The sequence below is a fragment of the Lissotriton helveticus genome, chromosome 11 (assembly GCF_964261635.1).
Source record: "Lissotriton helveticus chromosome 11, aLisHel1.1, whole genome shotgun sequence".
Classification (NCBI taxonomy): Eukaryota; Metazoa; Chordata; class Amphibia; order Caudata; family Salamandridae; genus Lissotriton; species Lissotriton helveticus.
In genome coordinates this window covers 583,574,972-583,594,133 of record NC_136072.1, presented here as the reverse complement: position 1 = coordinate 583,594,133, position 19,162 = coordinate 583,574,972, and the positions used below count along the sequence as shown (strand labels likewise).

At 44.9% G+C, this 19,162-nt stretch overlaps 1 protein-coding gene across 1 annotated transcript in view; it reads right to left on the bottom strand.

Moving 5' to 3' along the window:
* The window catches only part of FHIP2B (FHF complex subunit HOOK interacting protein 2B), a 148,539-nt gene that overhangs the window by 43,936 nt on the left and 85,441 nt on the right, over positions 1 to 19,162 (bottom strand). The window contains exons 9-14 of the mRNA XM_078666360.1: positions 17,985 to 18,061; positions 17,061 to 17,256; positions 13,128 to 13,297; positions 3,324 to 3,455; positions 2,162 to 2,252; positions 1,013 to 1,156 (exon numbers count right to left, since the gene is read on the bottom strand). Of these exons, the coding sequence (XP_078522486.1) occupies positions 1,013 to 1,156; positions 2,162 to 2,252; positions 3,324 to 3,455; positions 13,128 to 13,297; positions 17,061 to 17,256; positions 17,985 to 18,061 (810 nt within the window). The remainder of the gene's footprint in view (positions 1 to 1,012; positions 1,157 to 2,161; positions 2,253 to 3,323; positions 3,456 to 13,127; positions 13,298 to 17,060; positions 17,257 to 17,984; positions 18,062 to 19,162) is intronic.

The window sequence follows — 19,162 nt, the reverse complement described above, 5'->3', positions numbered from 1 at the left end:
ACGGCTCCGATGGGGGACACGTCGTCCCTTACCTCGTCGACGTTCTCATCTTCATCGACGTGTTCTTCGTCGTCTTCATAGTAGTTGGAGTTGTGCTCCGAACCTGGATCCGACGGCTGTTCTGGATCCTCAGTCTCGACGACCTCATCGTCGTCTTCGTCGAAGATATTCACTGGGTCTGGCGCTGGCTTCGTCATTGTTTGTCTCGCTGCACGTCGGAGCCTAAGCGTCTTCTTCGACCGGAACGAGCACAAGCTAGACAGCTGTCTTCGTTGTGGTCTGGTGATAAGCACTTGTTGCACACCGGGTGACATCGATGTGCAGGTATTTTGAGTTACAAAGGGTGCATCGTTTGAACGGGCTCCGTTCCATCGACGATCGGGCCTCTGGTGTCGAAAAGGCCACGCGGCTCTTTTCGACGTCCTGCTTCGAAAGAAACTGGAACAAGAACTCGGCACCGATCGAAAGAACAATACCGACGACCCCGAAGGCCTTTTGGCCTTGTAGAAAAGTTTCCGAACTTGAGTAAAGAAAAGTACATCCGAACCCAATGGCGGAAAAAAACAATCTGAGGATGGAGAGGATGCCCATGCGCACTGTAGTCCAGGGGAGGTGCCACCTATCTCGTGATACTTCGAAGACTCTTCCAGGACAACAATGTGCAATCATTCGGACCCAACACTAGGCGGCGATCTATGCACAAGATGTGAATTCAGCAGCCCACATGCCTCGAACACATATTTCACAAACATCCGAGCCCAAAACCAGATGGCGATCTATGCTTAAGTATACGATCTACAGCTTATATGCCATAAACACATATTTCTACCATTAACCTCAAACTCCCTCATGTGCATATATGGAAGATATTGCAATAACCACCATGCGGTAAACAGTCCCAAATAATCTGTCTGTCAAAGGTGTTTACCCTTCGCACACGATAACGGTCCGTTTAGAGCAGTTAGAAAGTTAGGGACCACCAAACATATAAATTTTACTTTCTCTTACATACCTGATCCAAAATTCCTGCCATTCTGTCAAATAGCACATTGAGGAAGTGACCTTCATAGAATTCTGCTTCTGGGATGCAGGTGTCCAAAGGCTGTGGGGTCTGAGGCCAGCCCCAGGAACCCACGTTACTGCAGCACTCCTGAAACTGCAAGATCAAAGAATATGGAGAAAGAGTTGACACAACCACCCACCAAACTCCCATTTTAAGTTCTACCTTAAAAACTAAATGTAGATCTTCGTTGGGATCTACAACTTAAGGTAAATCAGGTATGGCATGGCCCTCTGTACAGTTTGCTAGCCAACAACATGGCCCAGGTAAGTTTCTGAGGACACCATTTCTGTTCCTAGCCAAAACCATAGACATTCCCAGCAATATGATTATAATGGTTCATAGACTGTTAGGGTCCAGCTTAGTGTTTTGTCGACAATTGGACCAAGCCACCATGAAGGTCTACCTCAGCTCTATGATGCTTCTGGTTCTCAATCCTTTATCATGAACAGACTTTAGGTTTCAAGCCTCAAAGCTTTGCGAAAGTCAGAAGTATAGGGCTTTAAGCTGGTCCTCGTGTAAGGATCGGTACAAAATGCTATGGTACAAGGCTTGTTGTGGCAGAGATGGAACACAAAAAACAACAAAAAAAAAACAGATGGAACACAGTCAGCAGGGAGGTAATGACTCAGCTGCAGGGAACAGGGAATCAAAACTGGTACCATGAACTTCTGCATCCTCAGTGTAAAGAAATGTTCAGTGAGTGCACCATACAAGAGTGTACATATGCGCTAACTTCAACAACTTTCTCGATCTCTGAACCCGCTCAATCTCAGACTGCACGCTGCAAATCTCCTGTAAACGTTTGGGCCAAAAAAAGGATGTTTGGGATTCCTTTTGTATTACTGCAGGGTAGAGTCCAGGTATTCCGTGTTCATTAAGAAGAACATTGGCTTCTAACTCCACACTTTTGTCTGGCACAGACACACAACCCCTGGTATCATGGACCGCAAAGAACAACACCCATCTTGGTATCACCTAAGCAATCAATGCTACCCACTGGTATGGCCTACCCAGACCACTGCTCCTCTTGGTTTTGTCTGTGACCTATGCTCTGTCAAGCACATAGCAATGACAGACAGAGGAATTAGCTGTTCCTACCAGTTCCAGGGCGTCATGTACGTAAGTGTCATATCCGGCTTCTGGTAGGTGCTGGGATGTTTTTGCTTCATCAGGGACAAGACAAAGAAAACTGAAACAAGACAAAAGAAGAGTCGGAGAGGTTAAGCAGCCATTATGAGCTTTGGCATGGTGTCAGGGAGCTTGTAAGGATAGAGGACAGCAGAAGAAATGAGCAGGAAGGACAGGCAATATGGAAGACACAAAGAGAAGCAAAAATAGGGAATTCTTTAGGTCCATGGAAGAAAGCTGTTCGTTTGCAGACATGGATACACAAACACATTTGGCCGAAATCTATACACTGTTTTCCCTGCCAGTATTACTTATGTAAATTGTAAGTGTGTGCAGGAGAGAGAGTGGGAGGAGATAGGATGGAGAGTTAGGAGAGCCTTTTTGTTGCGTGGAACTCAGTATATCTGCACAGTCACAAAATATGCAGGAGTGTACAGGACTGTACAGTAGCTCCTCTACTCATGTACATTTCAAGTAGGAAAAGCCCCACCATGAGCAGAGACATACACAAAACTAAAACACGCACTTCATTCTTCCAGTGTCGTACCGCACTAAAGAATGGGAAAAAAACATGATGTAATACACATGACTACATGCAGAACCTAAACAGAACATGATTTAAGGAGAAACAAACCACAACATTACACCAAGAGACTCAAGCCAGGGCAGTTAACTTGAAGAAGCAAGTACAATATTGGCAGAAGCAAGAAAAACCATCATCACTGGGATAAAGAAGACAAATCATCACACCAGAAGGAGAAGTCCAAGACAATGCACCAGAAGAATCTAGATAGCACAGGGGACCAGGAGGTGCAGACAGATTATAACAATCGAGAAACAAGAAGAGCTAGTGATCAGGACTGAATATTATGCCTGTAAAAGACAAGACATTGCACTGGAAGAAGCACGACAGAACTTAGCATTGAGAAGTATGGATCTTTTACAATGATAACCATGAAACATGTACTGGCCAAAGGAAGATAGTAGACTAAACAGGTAAAAACAAGATTTATCACTGCAATGCTAGAACAAAGACATAAGACTGACTGCACTGGAAAGCAAGTCTGAATATTGCACTGGGAGAGCAGAGACATGGCATCTCATATGGAGAGCAGAACAATTGTACAGTTACCTGTTGACAATCTGATTTGCTTCCACCTTTCCACTTGATTTTGCTTGTGCAGGTAACTGCGGACTCATTTTTGGAACAGCGAATCTGAGCTCTGGGAATCCGTCAATGAAATAGGGATCTTCTTCAAACTCCCTGTAGAGCAAAAGACATGTATGGAGAGTTACAAACAGCAGCAAGAAAAATACAGCAAGTATTAATATAAGTAGGTGCAGGTGAAACTTCCATTACAATGGCATCTATACTACTATTATAAAGAGAGAACTTGCACCTTTTGGCCAGGTAAACTCGGGAACCACAGCGACAATCTACACACCCGATACATCTATGAAAATGTCAGGGTGTGTAGATGGACATAGGCTATATAAATTTTAAAAAAAAAGTAAATAAAAAAATTACGTTTGTAAACAAAGTAGTCCCCTGAAAGTAGCGCCGGCCGGGACCTAGCGCTGGGCACGACGTGACGTGCGTGATGACGACAAGGAGGAGGGCGGTGCAGTGACGAGCGGCTGTGCAGTGAGGAGGCGGCACAGGTAAGGAGGCAGCAGTGAATGAAAATGTCGGGGCGGGAGGGGGGCGCGAGTTAGTCTGGGCAATGACAAACAAGATATCCTGCGCGCGTCTTCCCCCTTCTTTAGACAGATAATCACCTTTGGGAGGCCGGAGATGTCCAGCCACCCTGGCAGGCAGGAGTACCCGCCTCCAAGTAAGCTGCATTTATCAAACTAAACACTTGATCTGCCCCGGCACATCGGCTGCAGGCGAGGGCCAGGGCACGAGGAAAGTTGCAATTAGGATTTGGGAAGACATTTTATTATCTGAGATCTGAAATAGGTTTTCAGGACTAATCCTGCCTTCTTCCCACTCAGATATGTTGACAGAGCCTTCTGTCCGTGGACTTACTCCAGCTTAAGTGGTAAACGCCAAGGTCGGTGCCAAGGCTTAATGCCTTTCAGAGGGCGAGGACTGGTCAGAGGAAGGATGCCGAGGCCGACATCGGTCGCTGTAAAAAATAAAAATATATAAATTGGTGTCCCTGTTGAACTTGGAAAGGTATACGCTCGGGAAATAGGCTTTGGCGCCAGGTCCCCTTTTTTTTGAGGTCTCAGGAAGAAGTGAACAACATGTTTGTGTGGGAAGAAAGGGAAACCAGCCATCACCTTGCACCTTATTGAAAAACACATTTCAACTGCAGCCCTCCTCCTCTGACATATACAAAGTGGCACAGGTGCAACCGGCGCGAGGCTTCTGTCTTTGGAGCACGTGTTCGTCCACCGAGGGCCTGGTTATCAAAAAGCTCTGCCGAAGATGGAAAATAGGATAGCCGTCTTGGTCAAGCTAACAGTAACTTCTCAAACTTAAAGAATATTTATTTGTTTTTCAAATAAATATTGAATGAAAGCAAATATGTATTTCTTATTTGTGTGAATTCCATTGTGTTTTTTTCTGCATTTCTTACTGGCTGTTCACAGACATCGAGGACCCCAAAGCCATTAACTGAAGCATATGTCGGGCTGGGAGGGAGTCGGTGCGGGAGGGGATCGGGGCGGGAGCGGGTGTACTGCCCCCAGCCCCTTTCTGCCCCAGGCAACGCAAAATTTTAGGGTGGGAACAAGGGAACAAAGCAAATAATCAGAAGCAAGCAGCTGTGGTTCGTGGGATTTATGTTTTTCATTTTCATATATAGCGCTAAATGCCAATTTTGTACTACGCCTAATTTTGTGTGAATTTGGAAAACATTCAGGTAATTACGCAAAAGGAAATAACTCACATTTCTCGCACCTCTATATCTTAGTAAGTGTTTGTACGCTAAGTACACAGCAGTGTATGCACACAAGTGAGCGTGTAACAGTTAAGAAATCTAGTCTGCGTAGGTATCAGTGTAATTCAGTAAAACAATAAAGCAAGGAATGCCTTAGTGGGCAACTAGCTTGTGCACAAGTGAACCTGCATTAGAGGACTGGGCAACACTTCTGTATAAGTGAGCATATATCACTTGCATGTGATTTAAACCATATGTGATGGACTTTCAGTGCGCCTCAAGGTGCATCTTTCTTCTCTAGATTTTTGTTACAGAACCATCAAATATTTTAGCATGTGCATTTCTGTCTATGAAATGTTTATTATGATGCGATTCAGTCCCATAAACAACAATATGTTGCCTAATTGAAGGTAAGTAACTTCTTCTGATGGATACTTCTAACTGGAGATTTTTCACTTTGTGAATAGATACCAAAGCAGTACCTCCCAAGCTGGTGGGTCTGTGGAAAGGCTCACATCAAAATGTCCTGCGGGACAGAATAGGTAAAAACGTCAACTCCACGGGCCTGAGTGCACAGGCAATAATGCTTTGTGAATGTGTGCACTGATGCCCATATAGTAGCCTGACAGGTTGCACTCTACGTGGGATGCACTAGTACCAACCTTGGCTCTGGTAGGATGAGCCCACAGACCTTCTGTTGGTGCTTCTTAGTCAATGCATAACAGATCTAAACATCAAGGGATATCCACCGTAATATGATCTATTTCAGCCTCACTGTGCTTTTCTTTATTTTAGAGAACCCCTATAGAAAGCTGGTGGTCCTTGGAACGATCAAAGGGGTCCAAGCAATGGAGTCTCTGTTCCCTTTCGAGGGATGAGTCGGAGTCGGAGCAAAGAGTTTTGGAAGAGTGGAAGCTTGTCCAACATGAAAAGATGTGATTACCTACGGCAGCAATGCATTCAAGTTCTTAACACTAGTTTGTCCAGAAAAAAAGGTGGTATAAGGCATAAGGATCGAGAGGGCCTGAAGTTTATTAATGCGACACGCTAATGCTATCGCGACCAGAAAGACAGGAAGCGTAATGGGCAACTATGTATTGGCTGGGAAGGGGTACAGACTGGGAAAGTGAGAACCAAACTTAAGTCCCACTGTGGCATCAAAAAGGTTTTAGGCGAAAACATATATTACAACCCTTTAAGAAATCTCATCACAAAAATGTAATGTTAACAAGGATCGCTGCTCTGGCAAACGAAAAAAAGGCTGAAAGGGCCGACAAGTTAACTTTAACAGTGCCCAGTGCAAGTTCCTGCAAGGCCAAAGATGAAACAAACAAGACATCAGACAGTTTGGCTTGCAACCAGTTTGTCTGGCGAGTGCCTCACCAAGCCACAAACTAATCCCAGCACCTGACGTACAATGATTTTGAGGAAGGGCACCTGGCTACTAAGATCAACAACTTCAGAAAGAAAATCAAAGTTAGCCAGCTGTCACCACTCAATCTCCAGGAGCGGAGGTGCAGACTGAGGAGGTCGGAGTCCAAGACCCAACCCTGCCTCTGTTCATGCCCAGAAGTTCCGGGAACCACGCTCTGCTTGCCCAATCCGGAGTTATTAACATGACTTGGGCCCCATTTTCCCTGATCTCTCCCTGATCGACTCCATTTGTCTTGGAAGGCCTTAGGAGCCACAGGTTATGCCCTGGTTGAGTCTCCAGGCCTTTTGGTCATACCAGAGCTACTGGAGCTCTTGGCTGGCCTCAAGGATTTTGGATGCTTTTTAATGTATTCAGCCATCTTGGAACGTGGGCCAAGTATATAGTCCACTGTGACAAGTTTAGGCTCTTTGAGAGGTCTCTCTCCCAGCTTCATACACTAGACACACTGGTTCCCTTACAGGATGACCAAACAGAAGTTCAAAGGCGGAACAACCTACTTCTTTCTGTGGTACTTCTCTGTAGGCTTGGCAGGTGGTAGAGAAGTTGCCAAACTTCTTCACCTTCTGGGATATACCTGGCCGGTAGAAGTGGGTGACAAACCTACTGCAAGTTTTGGCCTGGCCTAGATGTCCAGCTAAGTGGGTGTCATGAGCCACAGTGAGTATGAACTGTCTATACAACTGAGGCACCACCACTCTCCTAATGGCACCATGTTTGGGATATCTGGCCTCAGTGTATAAGAGTCCCTCCTCCAAATAGGTTCTGTGGGAGCCACTGACATCTCCCTGTTCCTGATCAGGAGCTTGCTGTTTCAGGCTTTCAAGAGTGGGACGGGTCCTCTGGCACTAATCTTCCCTAGAGCCCCCCCCCCCCCTGGGCCTAGGAGCTCTGCTGTGTAAGGCCCAAGTTTCTAGGGCTCAGTTCCCACTGGGGCTGACAGGTCTTTTCGCTGAGGAGAAGGAACCTGAACTTGTGTCTGTTGTGAAGAAGGTTTCCCAGACTTCTTGCCTGTTCTCTTGGAGGGTTGGGCCATCACTCCAGGCTGCAAATCCGCTTTTTCACCCAGGGCTGTGCATTGTGCTCTCAGTTTTACACACACCCATTCAGTCATACCTAGCAAGGTTGCATGGGTCTTTCTTTCTATCTCAGCCCATACTGAGGACTCCAGATAATTTCCTTGTAAAGAGGCTACAGGTATTGTAGTGGATACCACCACCTTCTTTTGGCGAGTAACCCTCCCCATTCTAATGTCACCATTGCCATGGGATGGACTTTAGTGTGATTGTCAGCATTGATGACTGGAAAAGTCTCACCAGTCAGATACTGTTTTGGAGATATCAGTTTTTCAGTCACCATGGTGGCACTTGCACCTGACTTCATCTGTGCTTCAACTACCATTTATATGAGGCTGTTGTCTGTATTTTTCCAGGTTACCGGGCCAGACAGCCAGGGCAGCTACATCCACCACACCCTCTGAGACTAAAGTTGCTTCAGTGAACTCTCTGACATGGTCAGGGCTCCCCTAGGATCCCATCTGCAGGCTTACTGCTGCAGGTATTGCAGGTGCATTAGGGGGAACCTTTTTGGTACAGCTAGGGTCTCCAGTTTGGGGTCCATTGACCTTACAATTAAAGCACCAAACCTTGTTAGGATCCCAGTTCTTACTCTGGTACCCACTCTTAGACTGTGTATTGGCTCGGGCCCACCCTACTGAACAAGTTTTGGGAGCCTTGAGAAGACTCTTTGTTTTTATCTTTAGAATGGTCACCATCTTTCCCTGGGCGGTGGGGGGGTGGAGGGATTGGGTGGGGGGCTTAGCAACCCCTTTCTTGAGGTCGCCCCCACAAGTTGTCTTGGTTATCCTTGTCTTGACCCAGTGGTCTGCCTTCTTCCCCAGTCCTTGAGGGGAAAGTGGACCTAGGTCTACCAGGTACTGATGTAATTTTCAGGAGCACAGTTACTCAATAGATGCTCTTTCATAATAAGATTATTAAGCCCATCAAAGTCTTGCACCTTATTACCTTTCATCCAAACACCTAGTTTTTCATTGAGAAGTCTATCAAGTCTGACTCTGGGTTTATAGAGTCTACCTGAACCTGATCTGTATTCCTCAGTGAGGAATTCAAATTCCTCAATCAGGGTATCCTTCATGAGGTCCTAGGACTCAGCAGCTGCCATTTTCAATGTCAGGTGCCTATCCCTACACTTTCCTGAGAACAGCTCTCAGAGAAGAGAGTCCCAATACTTTTGGCTCACTTTTCTAATTTTACAGCCCCTTTCAAAGGCTGTAAACCATTTGGGGAAACCATTGCCCTCTGTATATTTAGGGACAATCCCTTTGGGGATTTTAGGGTCAAAAGCTTAATCTTTCTCCCTATTGAAAACGTTGCTGCCATCAGAGAAGGTCCTAGGCAAATCTCAGCTTTTTCCTTTTCTATAGCCAACAATTTAGCCTCTAATTCTATCCTGTTGGCTAGTTTCTGAAGATCTGCATCTTCAGTCTCTACTTCAGCACTACTATCAGTAGTATTACAGATGGAATCATCATCTACTTCATCCACTTCAGCATCCTCTGCCAGGGATCTAGCATTTTCTGCCAACAACCTTTGCAGATGTGCCTTAGTGGGTCTAGATGCCATGGTGAGGTTCAATGCTTGGCGGAGGGACTTAAGTTTGTCCAACTTAAGTTTCATGTAGGGCACCACTTTTGAGGTCCTGGGTAGGACCTGCTACCTCAGTCATGGTTTTAAAGTAGTTGGGACCTTTTTAGGAATTTACCAAAAATCCTAAACAAGCTTTTCTAAAGGGCCTAACTAACTACAAATGCTTATTAAAAATTCAAAAAAAATTTCACTGTGGGACTTAACACAAGGCCCTAACAGCTAGGTTAAAAGAATTTAGAAATAAATTGAAATCAGCAAAAAATATTTTAACTAATGATAATTTTGGATTTCTTAGTGGAATCACTTATTAACCATGTGGTACAGCAGATGTCAAGCCTTGTATCCCACCGCTGCACCGCCAATGTAGGAAGCTGCCTCTTTATATGATATACCAAAAAATGAGGTATACTGTGCCAATGGGCTATCCTACCCCCGGGGTCACTACATCCCCTATATGACCACTTCCTGTGGGAAGTGACCATAACCATGTCCCAGAGTTCCTAAGTTTGCCATCACCAAGATGGCAGACTCTGACATTTTGCCTTCACCTCAGGTAGCCCACCATAGGGGTGGAACTAGACTGAAGGCAAACATGACTATCTGACTACGAATTTCCCAGTTTTGTCCAGGCACCAAATGAGCCCTGGTCAAGAGAGGTTGGCATCCTCTCCTGAGAGGGAAGCCAGATTCACATACCAAAGGCAGTGGGCTCTTTGAAGGTCTTTGCCTTGGAATGATAATTTGCAGGTCATCCTGTGGGAGGGGGTGTAAACATCCTCTGCCTGAGCAGGCTTGGTTTCCGACCTCCTGCGAGCAAAGGCCCTCCCCCGGGGGTCAGAAATGCATCTTTGGTGGCAGGCTGGCTAAGAACAGTCAGCTAGCACACTAGTAGTTGGTAGGATTTCAGGGGCATGAATTAATAAAGTCATCACTGGAATCAGTATGGGCTGATTAATACAAGATGCTTGATACCAAACATCTCTGTTTTCAATTAAGCCATCATGCAGCTGGGGACGTTGTTTTCACCAATGTCCAGCACAAGTACTTAAAATGGTTTCCATGATCACTTGTACTGGCAGCAATGGAACTGACCAACACAGGGGCATATCTGTTCATGCATATATTTCCACATGTCATATAGTGCACCCTGCCTAAGAGCTTTAAGGCCTGCTGTAGGGGTGACTTACCTATACTTCATGCAGTGTCTGTGGGCAGGGCACACAGGAATGTGTTCCATGCTGCGTTTTCACTTTTGTCTGCACCAGGGAACGCAGCCTGCAATGGTCTGCTATCCTGTATCCTGTATCCTACGCCGACGACACCCAAATTGTGGTGTCAATAAGTAAGGAGGTACATGACACAGCAGAAAAATTCCAACTCTGCATGGCAAAAATCAGTCAATGGATGAGAATGAACTGCCTGAAATTGAACGGAGACAAGAGTGAGGTCATGATACTAGGAGGAGATACAAACATATGGTCTCCCTTATGGTGGCCTAAAGATATGGGAAGATGCCCAGATTCGTCAGAAAAGGTGAAAAATCTAGGGATCATGTTAGACACCAACCTTTCCTTTGACGCTCAAGCAAGCAAACTGGCTTCATCACTATGGTACATCCTAAAAATGACTAAAAAAATTCTACCATACTTACCGTATGATTCACGCAAGACAGTGGTGACAGCACTAGCCTTGTCCAGACTGGACTACGGGAACGGCTTATATGCCGGAGCTAGGAAGAAAATCCTACTTAAGATACAACGCCTGCAGAATGCGGCAGCTAGGCTAATACTAGGAATACCAAAGTTCGAAAAAGTAAGCCACAAACTAAAAAGCCTGCACTGGCTACCAATTGTAAGTAGGATACATTTTAAATCACTATGCTTGACATACAAAGCACTAAACGGAACCGGATCACAATTTCTGAAATCACATCTGCAACCATATGAGCCAAACAGACTGCTCAGATCCAGCAGTTTGAAACTCATCAGGGTCCCTAAATTCAGGAAAACTAACTGGGGCGGAAGAAGCTTCCTGGTACACGCAGCAAGAATGTGGAACCAACTACCACTAGACATAAAAACCAGTCCATCCCTGAAATCCTTCAGAAAGGAAGTTAAAACATGGCTCTTCTCCACACAGCTCTAGTCAACACCTTCAGACCCAGTGGCACATCTCAGCGCCAAGACGCCCTCGGGCAATCGCGCGCTATACAAATAGATAAATCAAATCAAATCAATGGCAGTCTGCATGTGTTTGGTGAGGAGTCCATCAGAGTTGCACAATTCGTGCTGCTGCCCTCAAAGACTCTCTTTAGCCTCCTTGCCCTAGGTACCAAGGGTACAATTTATTAGGGACTTACAAGGAGTGGGAAAGGTTTTGCCAATTTGGAAAACAAATGTACAGTTTTGAGAAAGTGATCTGACACAGTGGACCCAGTGCACTTTCAGTCAAAATCACAAGTACCAGCCAAAAATTAGGGATGAACATGTCAAAAAGGGGCACTTTCCTACAACTGGAAGTCAAGCGCTCAGGCCTAAGCATCTTCAATGATTTGAACAATACATAAAAAATACAGAAACAAACACTCATCAAACAAATACACCAATGATGAAATATGTTATTTAATCACAAATATTTAAAAAACCTAAAATTTTCATTTTAATGGTGAGATTGGAGCTTTTCTAAATTTCTTAAGGCCACTTTTCGTCCATACTATCTTCTGTTAGATGCACCTGCACTGCTTCCACAAATCAATCTGAGGATACTAACTTAATTTTTAACCTCTAAATTCAAATTATTAAAACTTTACAAAACGCTTAAACATTTCCATTTTTACATTTTGCCTTCTTTATTTATACACACTTTATTAATTTGTTGATATTATTTAATTTTCTAAGCAGTAGCGAACTCCCTTAGTAGGCGTCGCAGGCCTCCAGGTGCCTTCGAACCACAGGTTAAAAACAACTGGTCTACGAGGAAAATTATACCAGTCACAAGGTTTTCAAACTGACCAAAAACAGGCAACGTTTGAGGCCACAAATGCTGAGGAACAATTCCACCTCCCTACTGAGGTATTGGTTGCCGTTTCCAGGAATTCCTTACCTGTTTTAAAGATTTCCACCCACATGCCCAGGAACCCCCAAGTTAAAAGATCTGTCACCTGCCAAATAATTTCTGCAGGGAGTACCCGCCCACATATCCAATTTACCAGCTGCTTATTTATGGTAGCATTTTGCATACTGCACATCAGCTTCATTATTCGCCAAATTGTTGAGAATTATCCACTATGACAAAACATACAGAAATGGGACCACAACTGCCAAGCAGAAAATGTTAAAAAAAATTACGTTCACCCCAGAACCATCATTAATGAGGACCAATAGTGAAAATTGTTATAGGTGGTGGTTATATGCAGAATCAGATATTACTGAGCAGGAATTATGAAATTCGAAGGGGTTCCACCTTCCAGTCACTAGCACAGGTCTGCAGTGGACCACATATGCTTAGTGGGAATGGATATAAGAGATGCTTTTTCCAATCAGCGGCTGCAGGGCTGGGTGTGAATGATTTTTTAAAAAAATATTATACAAGAAGCCATCTCTAGCTGCTAGTCCACAGTTACCGGACTGGTTTGTTTCACAGACAAATCCTTAGCGCCTTAACCGCAGCGGTTTTTCCGCCGCGGTGCGGGCGTTCTAAAGGGTGGGCGGGGCGCGGCTGACGGCAACACTGGGGAGGTAGTGCTCCCGTTGGCCAACGGCCGACTGCAGCACGGAATGGGTTAAATCAGGAAGAACTTTAAATCTGACCTGAACTCCACAAGTCTTTGCCACCCATAAATGTTCTGGGTGGGTTTTCTACAGACAAATACCCTCTCAAGAAAGGCTTTGACTCAAAACTAGATTTGCTTGTGGCAGAGGTCCTTCAGCGAAATATCCATCACTTACTCTGTGCTCTCAAACTGATCACAGTCCACAGGGCTCCTCTCCTCCGGTCCATGGATACCACGTGCCATGTAGGTCCGCCCTTCCAGGTTTCTCAGGACGAGGTTGTAGACAATTTGCTCGTGTGGTTTCCGCAGAAGAACCTCAAAAAGGCGCAGTGTGGCAATACTGATCTAAAGAGGAAATTGATGCAATATAAAGACAGCCAACGAAAAAGGATCGAATGTAAAACAAAACGGCACAGTGTCACACGCACAGTCTGGCCTAAGAACTCCCATGGAGAACATTTTTAGGTTTAAGTATTTTTATGTTCTCAACTGAAACACCGAAAGAATACAGAGTAATGTCAATTGTTTTATATGTTTTCAAACAACCCCAACCTCTTAAATGCTCCCAAACTCACTAAACTAAACACCACTGATGTAAAAAAAAACTTTCAGTTAAAAGATATCCACATGTACAACATTTTGCAAGTAAATATCTTTCTGTGCCATAGACCAAAACCCCAGAAATCGAAATATCACCTTGTCAGTGTTGGGCATATGTTCAAGGCAGTCCCTTCTGAAACGGGCACTGAGTATATTTACCAATGTGCTTGGTATGATGAAGGAAATACAAATCATAACAAGACTTGGAGACTGATCAAGAACACACAGAGGACAGCTTATTCCATAACCTTCAACATGTTTTTCATCTGATGGAGTAGGGATCATGTTCACTGAGAGAGCAGTGTAGGCACAACGTTTGAGAGATGCATGTGAAGGTCAAATCCAGGCGTTGCCTAATATGTTCAGGCACTATGGGACTTGTGGTGGAGGTGGATTTTGATCATCTCTTGTCAGCGTCATAAGACTGTGAGCCCTACATACCATGGCTGGGTATATGCTGGTCATGTAACTTGTAGTACTGCTTGTTACCGATTCTCTTACTTGCCAACATTCTATGGCCATAAAAAGGTAGGATTTTTCAAGTTTCAAACATGCGGAATTATATAATGATGACATCACAGGAAATGACATCACAACATGTAGCCTAAACACCACTTTGCAGAACATTACCTCATGTGTCATGTGACCTAGATCAAATTGCAAGAAAAGACTTTGTGAAGCTTGATACAGAAGACATTGCTTCACATGTGGGATGGCTAGGTTTAACTGACTGAGATATTGCATTGTGCGCCACAGAAGAATGGCAGCAGATGTGGACTGCCAGCTCCCCAGTTCAGTTATTTTCTATCCATTCATTAGTCACTGACCATATGCAATCTTCATATTTGTCTCTTGCGTTTTAGGGCAATTGAGTGTGACCGTTTTAAGCCTTCTCACTACTTTCAGACCATTCCCCAGTTTTACCCACTGTCACTCAAGTATCTCAGTTCTATCATTATTTGCTTGTGTCTTTAAGAGTAAACAGAAGGAAGACAAATATGTAATGGGACAAACGAGAAGGGAGACAAAGAGAATGTATGGTTAGAAAAGTAGAATGGGAGGGTGGAGATAAGGAAAACAATACAGAAGGGACGGTGGCAAGGAAAAAAGGGAGAAAGGAAGAATGAGAACCATGGTAGACGGAGAGCAAAGGGAAACATGAGAGACAAAGGATAGGAAATTAGAAAAGAAAGTGAGAATTGCAAGTAAAAGGAGAAGGGGTGAGACCGGCAGGAGCGTAAGAAAGGAAGCGGTGAGTTATAGTAAACAACTGGCAGGTAGTCAGGAGGCGTGTTTCCCATCAGGCTAGTACCACCCCTAAGATGGGCTACCTGATATGAACGAGAATTCCATCTTGGTTTTTGGTGGAATTAGGGTCACTGGGTCAGGGTTATGCCCACTTCCTAGAGTAAGTGGTCATACCGAGGGTGAAGTTACCCTACAGATAAGTAGTCCATTGGCTACTTCCTGTAACTCCCCTAAACGCCCCCTAAGTTGAGTATTTAGGAGCACCCCTGATGCCAGCAACTTAAGATTTCGACGGATCCAGAAGAAGGGGATATAGAAGAGCCATGAGAGAATGAGAACTGAAGACTTGCTGTGGACTTTTGGAGTCAAACCTTGACTGCCTGCACCAGGCAGGACAATTGTGACAGAGTGACTCGTCCTGCAGATGAGCAACTACCAAGAACCCAGGAAGACTACCAGCCCTTTGCAAATTGCCAGCAAATCTCCCTTGGAGTAGAGGAGCTACTTGCAGTCCACAGGCACCGAAGAAGCAGGGTCTGGTTTACTGTGTTGCCACTCCCCGGCCATCCTGATGAGGCAGCAACGCAGGAGGAGGTACCTGTGCTCCTGAAGGTCTCAGATATGTCCCCCACTGAGTGAGAGGACAGCAGGACTGACCAGAGCCGCACAGCACCAATACCCGGGATATCTGACCCCTGGCAGCAACCAAGGCCTATTTAAGTCCAGTTGGGACTCTAACAGCACCGAGACCGAGCAGCCGTCGAGGGACATCAGCACCGCAGAGACCCACTTCCAGAGTGGTCCAGCTGTCCTGATTTTTGACCCCCAGAAACCGACCGTCAATAACTGCGTACAACATAGGCTTTTTTCCCATAGTAAAGCAATGCTGCGTAAAGACGCATTTATGTGAACATTTTACTGACCAATAAAAATCGATATTTAAAAAAGTACTTCCTTGATAACGAAGTTCTTGGTATCAAAATGTGCATAAAAATATGACTTTTTTTCAAAATTGGTCTCAGATTTATTCTTGAGTGTGTGTGTCTCATTTATTGCCTCTGTGAGTACAACACATGCTTAGCACTACCCTCTGATAAGCCTTAACTGCTCACCCACACTACCACAAAGCAGAGGGTTTAGTGTTGTAATGTTTGCCTCTGTAAACCAATAAGGGCTGCCTGGACTCTGCACAGTGTACCTCTGTTTTGTCCACTATATAAAGAGACAGCTCCATACAGGGAGCATATGGCAGGTGATATGATTGGAGAAAGGAGAAGAGGGATCAATAGAAAGGATGGAAAGGCATAAAAAAGGAGTAATGGACGTATGGAGGTGAGAAACAAAAGGCACAGGGATGGAGAGACAACTGAGCAAAATAGAATGAAAGAGAAGAGAGAAGGAGTGACAGGAGTGAGAGACAAGAGTCATGTGATAACAAGACTGGGAGAATGAAAAAATGAGGAAAGGTGGACAGAAAAGAGACAGGGGGTTGCGGGGAGGCCTTAGTGTGGAGGAAAATGAAACATTAAGATATATAGAGAAAGAACGAGGAAAAGAAATGTGTAGAAAAGGAGTAACAGTGGCGGACAGGAGGTCTGGACTGGAATCAAAGGGCTAGATTTAGAATTGGCAAACAACTGGAGAAATTAGGTTAAGACTGGTAATTATTACGGAGGTAATGCTGATCCTTTTCCAAGACAGAATGTCTATACCAAGGCTGGGTAGATACCCTGAGGGAGGGGGGGATTTCTCATTTGATTACTCCACAATTCTCTTCCCAAGAAAATCCCAGTAAAATGTTTTTTCCCTAGGTAGACCCTTGGGACAGGTACCGTTTTAAGAGTGGAGTGAACCTAATCTGCGAGAAGGAAGTGGTAACTCGGATGAGAAGCCGCGTAGAGTCGAACTGCTCCACCTGCTTAGCAGTAGTATTCTAATCGCAAGAACATGTCATGTTCGATGTTAAAAAAAAACATTTGTGAAATTACAGGTGCTGATTGTGCATTTGTGTGAAAGTAATTTATAGTGTATTTGACAATTACATGCTTTTATACATCAGTGTGTACATTAGGGGCATATTAAGAAATATTTACTTTCTTTTTGCAACATACAATATTTTTTGGGAATAATTGGTAATTGCATACGTTAGTGGCTCAGGTCAAACCCAGGTGCCAGCAATGTGAGCCCGGGTAAGTAATCCAAAGACATAATTTCAGTTCGTAAGGTTCTTTGTAACCCCATTCCTTAGAGCAGCACATACCTCGTCAGACAAGTGATTGCAGTGCTCGATCAGCTGGCCGCGCAACGGATGCCGGTGGTGCGAGTCTGTGTGAGCCTCGCGACGCCTCTCACTGCCCAGCAGAAAGAAGACCACCTCCTCCAAGAGCGCCGGGGCTGTAATCTGCCGGACAACAGCCGTAATGACTGCGGTGGAGGTCAGTATGCCATACTCAGACCTGCGATACAGGAGGGAAGGACACAGCGAGTCTGTAACTTTGTACCAGTAACATAAATACTGAGGACCTCATCAAATTCTGATGAATCTCCACCTCAATCTGGACCTGCAGCTGCTCCGCCATTTTGTTATTCAAACTCACGTGCATAAATGACAGGGCGCCTCAATGCCAGTCGTTGCATCTACCCTACTACCCTATTGTGTTACTGAGACGCAGACCTTCTACCAATGCAACCCAGTCAGGCCCTGCACTGGTTGCAAATGTTCCAGTACTGCAAGCCACACACAACTCAGTCAATTCACATCAGTCATGGCCTTCAGCACCTTCTGCTATTCTGGTAATGGAACACACATATAACTCTCCCAGTGCACCTCAGGCTTGACCTGACACCACCACAAGCTATTCTGGTACTGGAACCAACACGCGGGCTTCTCCACAGTCCTGTTTGGCAGCACCCCTCACAATTCCAGTAACGGAGCCCACACACAGCTGTACTACAATCCTGATCTACAATACCAGTACTGGGATCCATATACAACTCTCAATCTGTACATCCATCCTGACCTGCATCATCATCATCTCCTATTTTGCTCTGAAATACAAAGAAGCTCTGTCAGTGCACTCAGTCCAGCCACTTCCAGTGCACCCATTTCTCACACACAGCTTACAACAGAAACAAACTCACAAGCACCTTCAGAGTCACAGCGAAGCATGTCTTGCATACTTACATCTGCAGGAGCTGTGGCTGCAACAACCCGTAAAAGAGCCGGTCAGATATGGACTTTGACAGCACAGATGCCAAGAGCTAACAAAAGAAAGAGCGGAGGAGGACAAATAAGCAATGTAGCCAGAAAAACGGGTTTTAACAAGCACACAATGATGCCATTCCAGTCTATACTATGAATACGGATTTCCCACTCTACCTTATACACTACGGGTGACAGCCCTGTGACGCTGATGAATCTTCACGTTTTTTGATCGGAATCTCAAACTAACCCAGAAGGAGAGTTCAAGAAATATCTTACAGCTTTGAAAAAAGAATTCATAGGCACTACGTTAATAGGGACTAAAGCACAAGCCTGTGCAAATTCTAGGAAGGTAGGATTGTCCCCAAAAGTATGGAAAAAAAGACATCAGTATGCTGACTACACAGCACCGATCATGCCAGGCCCATTAGAGAATGTGTTCCTAAATTCCAGGATCATCTAACTTCTCACTGAGTAGAATATGCCTGTGTGTAGGACAGGGCTGCCTAAAACTCTTGGTGAGAAGCTATCCCCGAGAGCAAACTTCTCTGTGTAAGGTGATCATACTGGACCATCCAGAGCTGCTCGACACCCATCAAGAATGTGCTCCAGACCTCATTCAAGCTGTTAATTAATTTTGAGGACATGCTCCTAAAGAATGAGGCTCATTCCCCAAAACATCAAAGGCACAAAATGTGTCAGTTTTCACAACACCTCATTTATGGATAGCTTTGTTTTGGGGCGGCATTGTTCGGCTTTACGCGCCGCGCTGCCTAATGTTTCACATCGAACCTCACTCGTTCACTCCACTCTCGCTCATCATTGAGAGAAAAAGCGGGGTTCACCTTATATCTAAACTCTATAGGGCATGCTTGGGGATGATACCGGTTGACGATGGCAGAATATGCAGGGAATGGGAGGGTGACTTGGGCCGCCCCATTAAGGACGATCAATGGGCCAAATGTTGTGCAGTAACGAAGGAAATTTCACTAAACAGCAGGCATAACTACAACATTTTAAATTCTTGCGTAGAATATACATCACTCCTGCCAGAGCCCATAGACTAGATCCGTCTAGACCCCACTCCTGCCGTAGATGCGACGCCCCACACACTGATTTTGCACACCTTACCTGGACCTGCCCAAAACTACAGCCATATT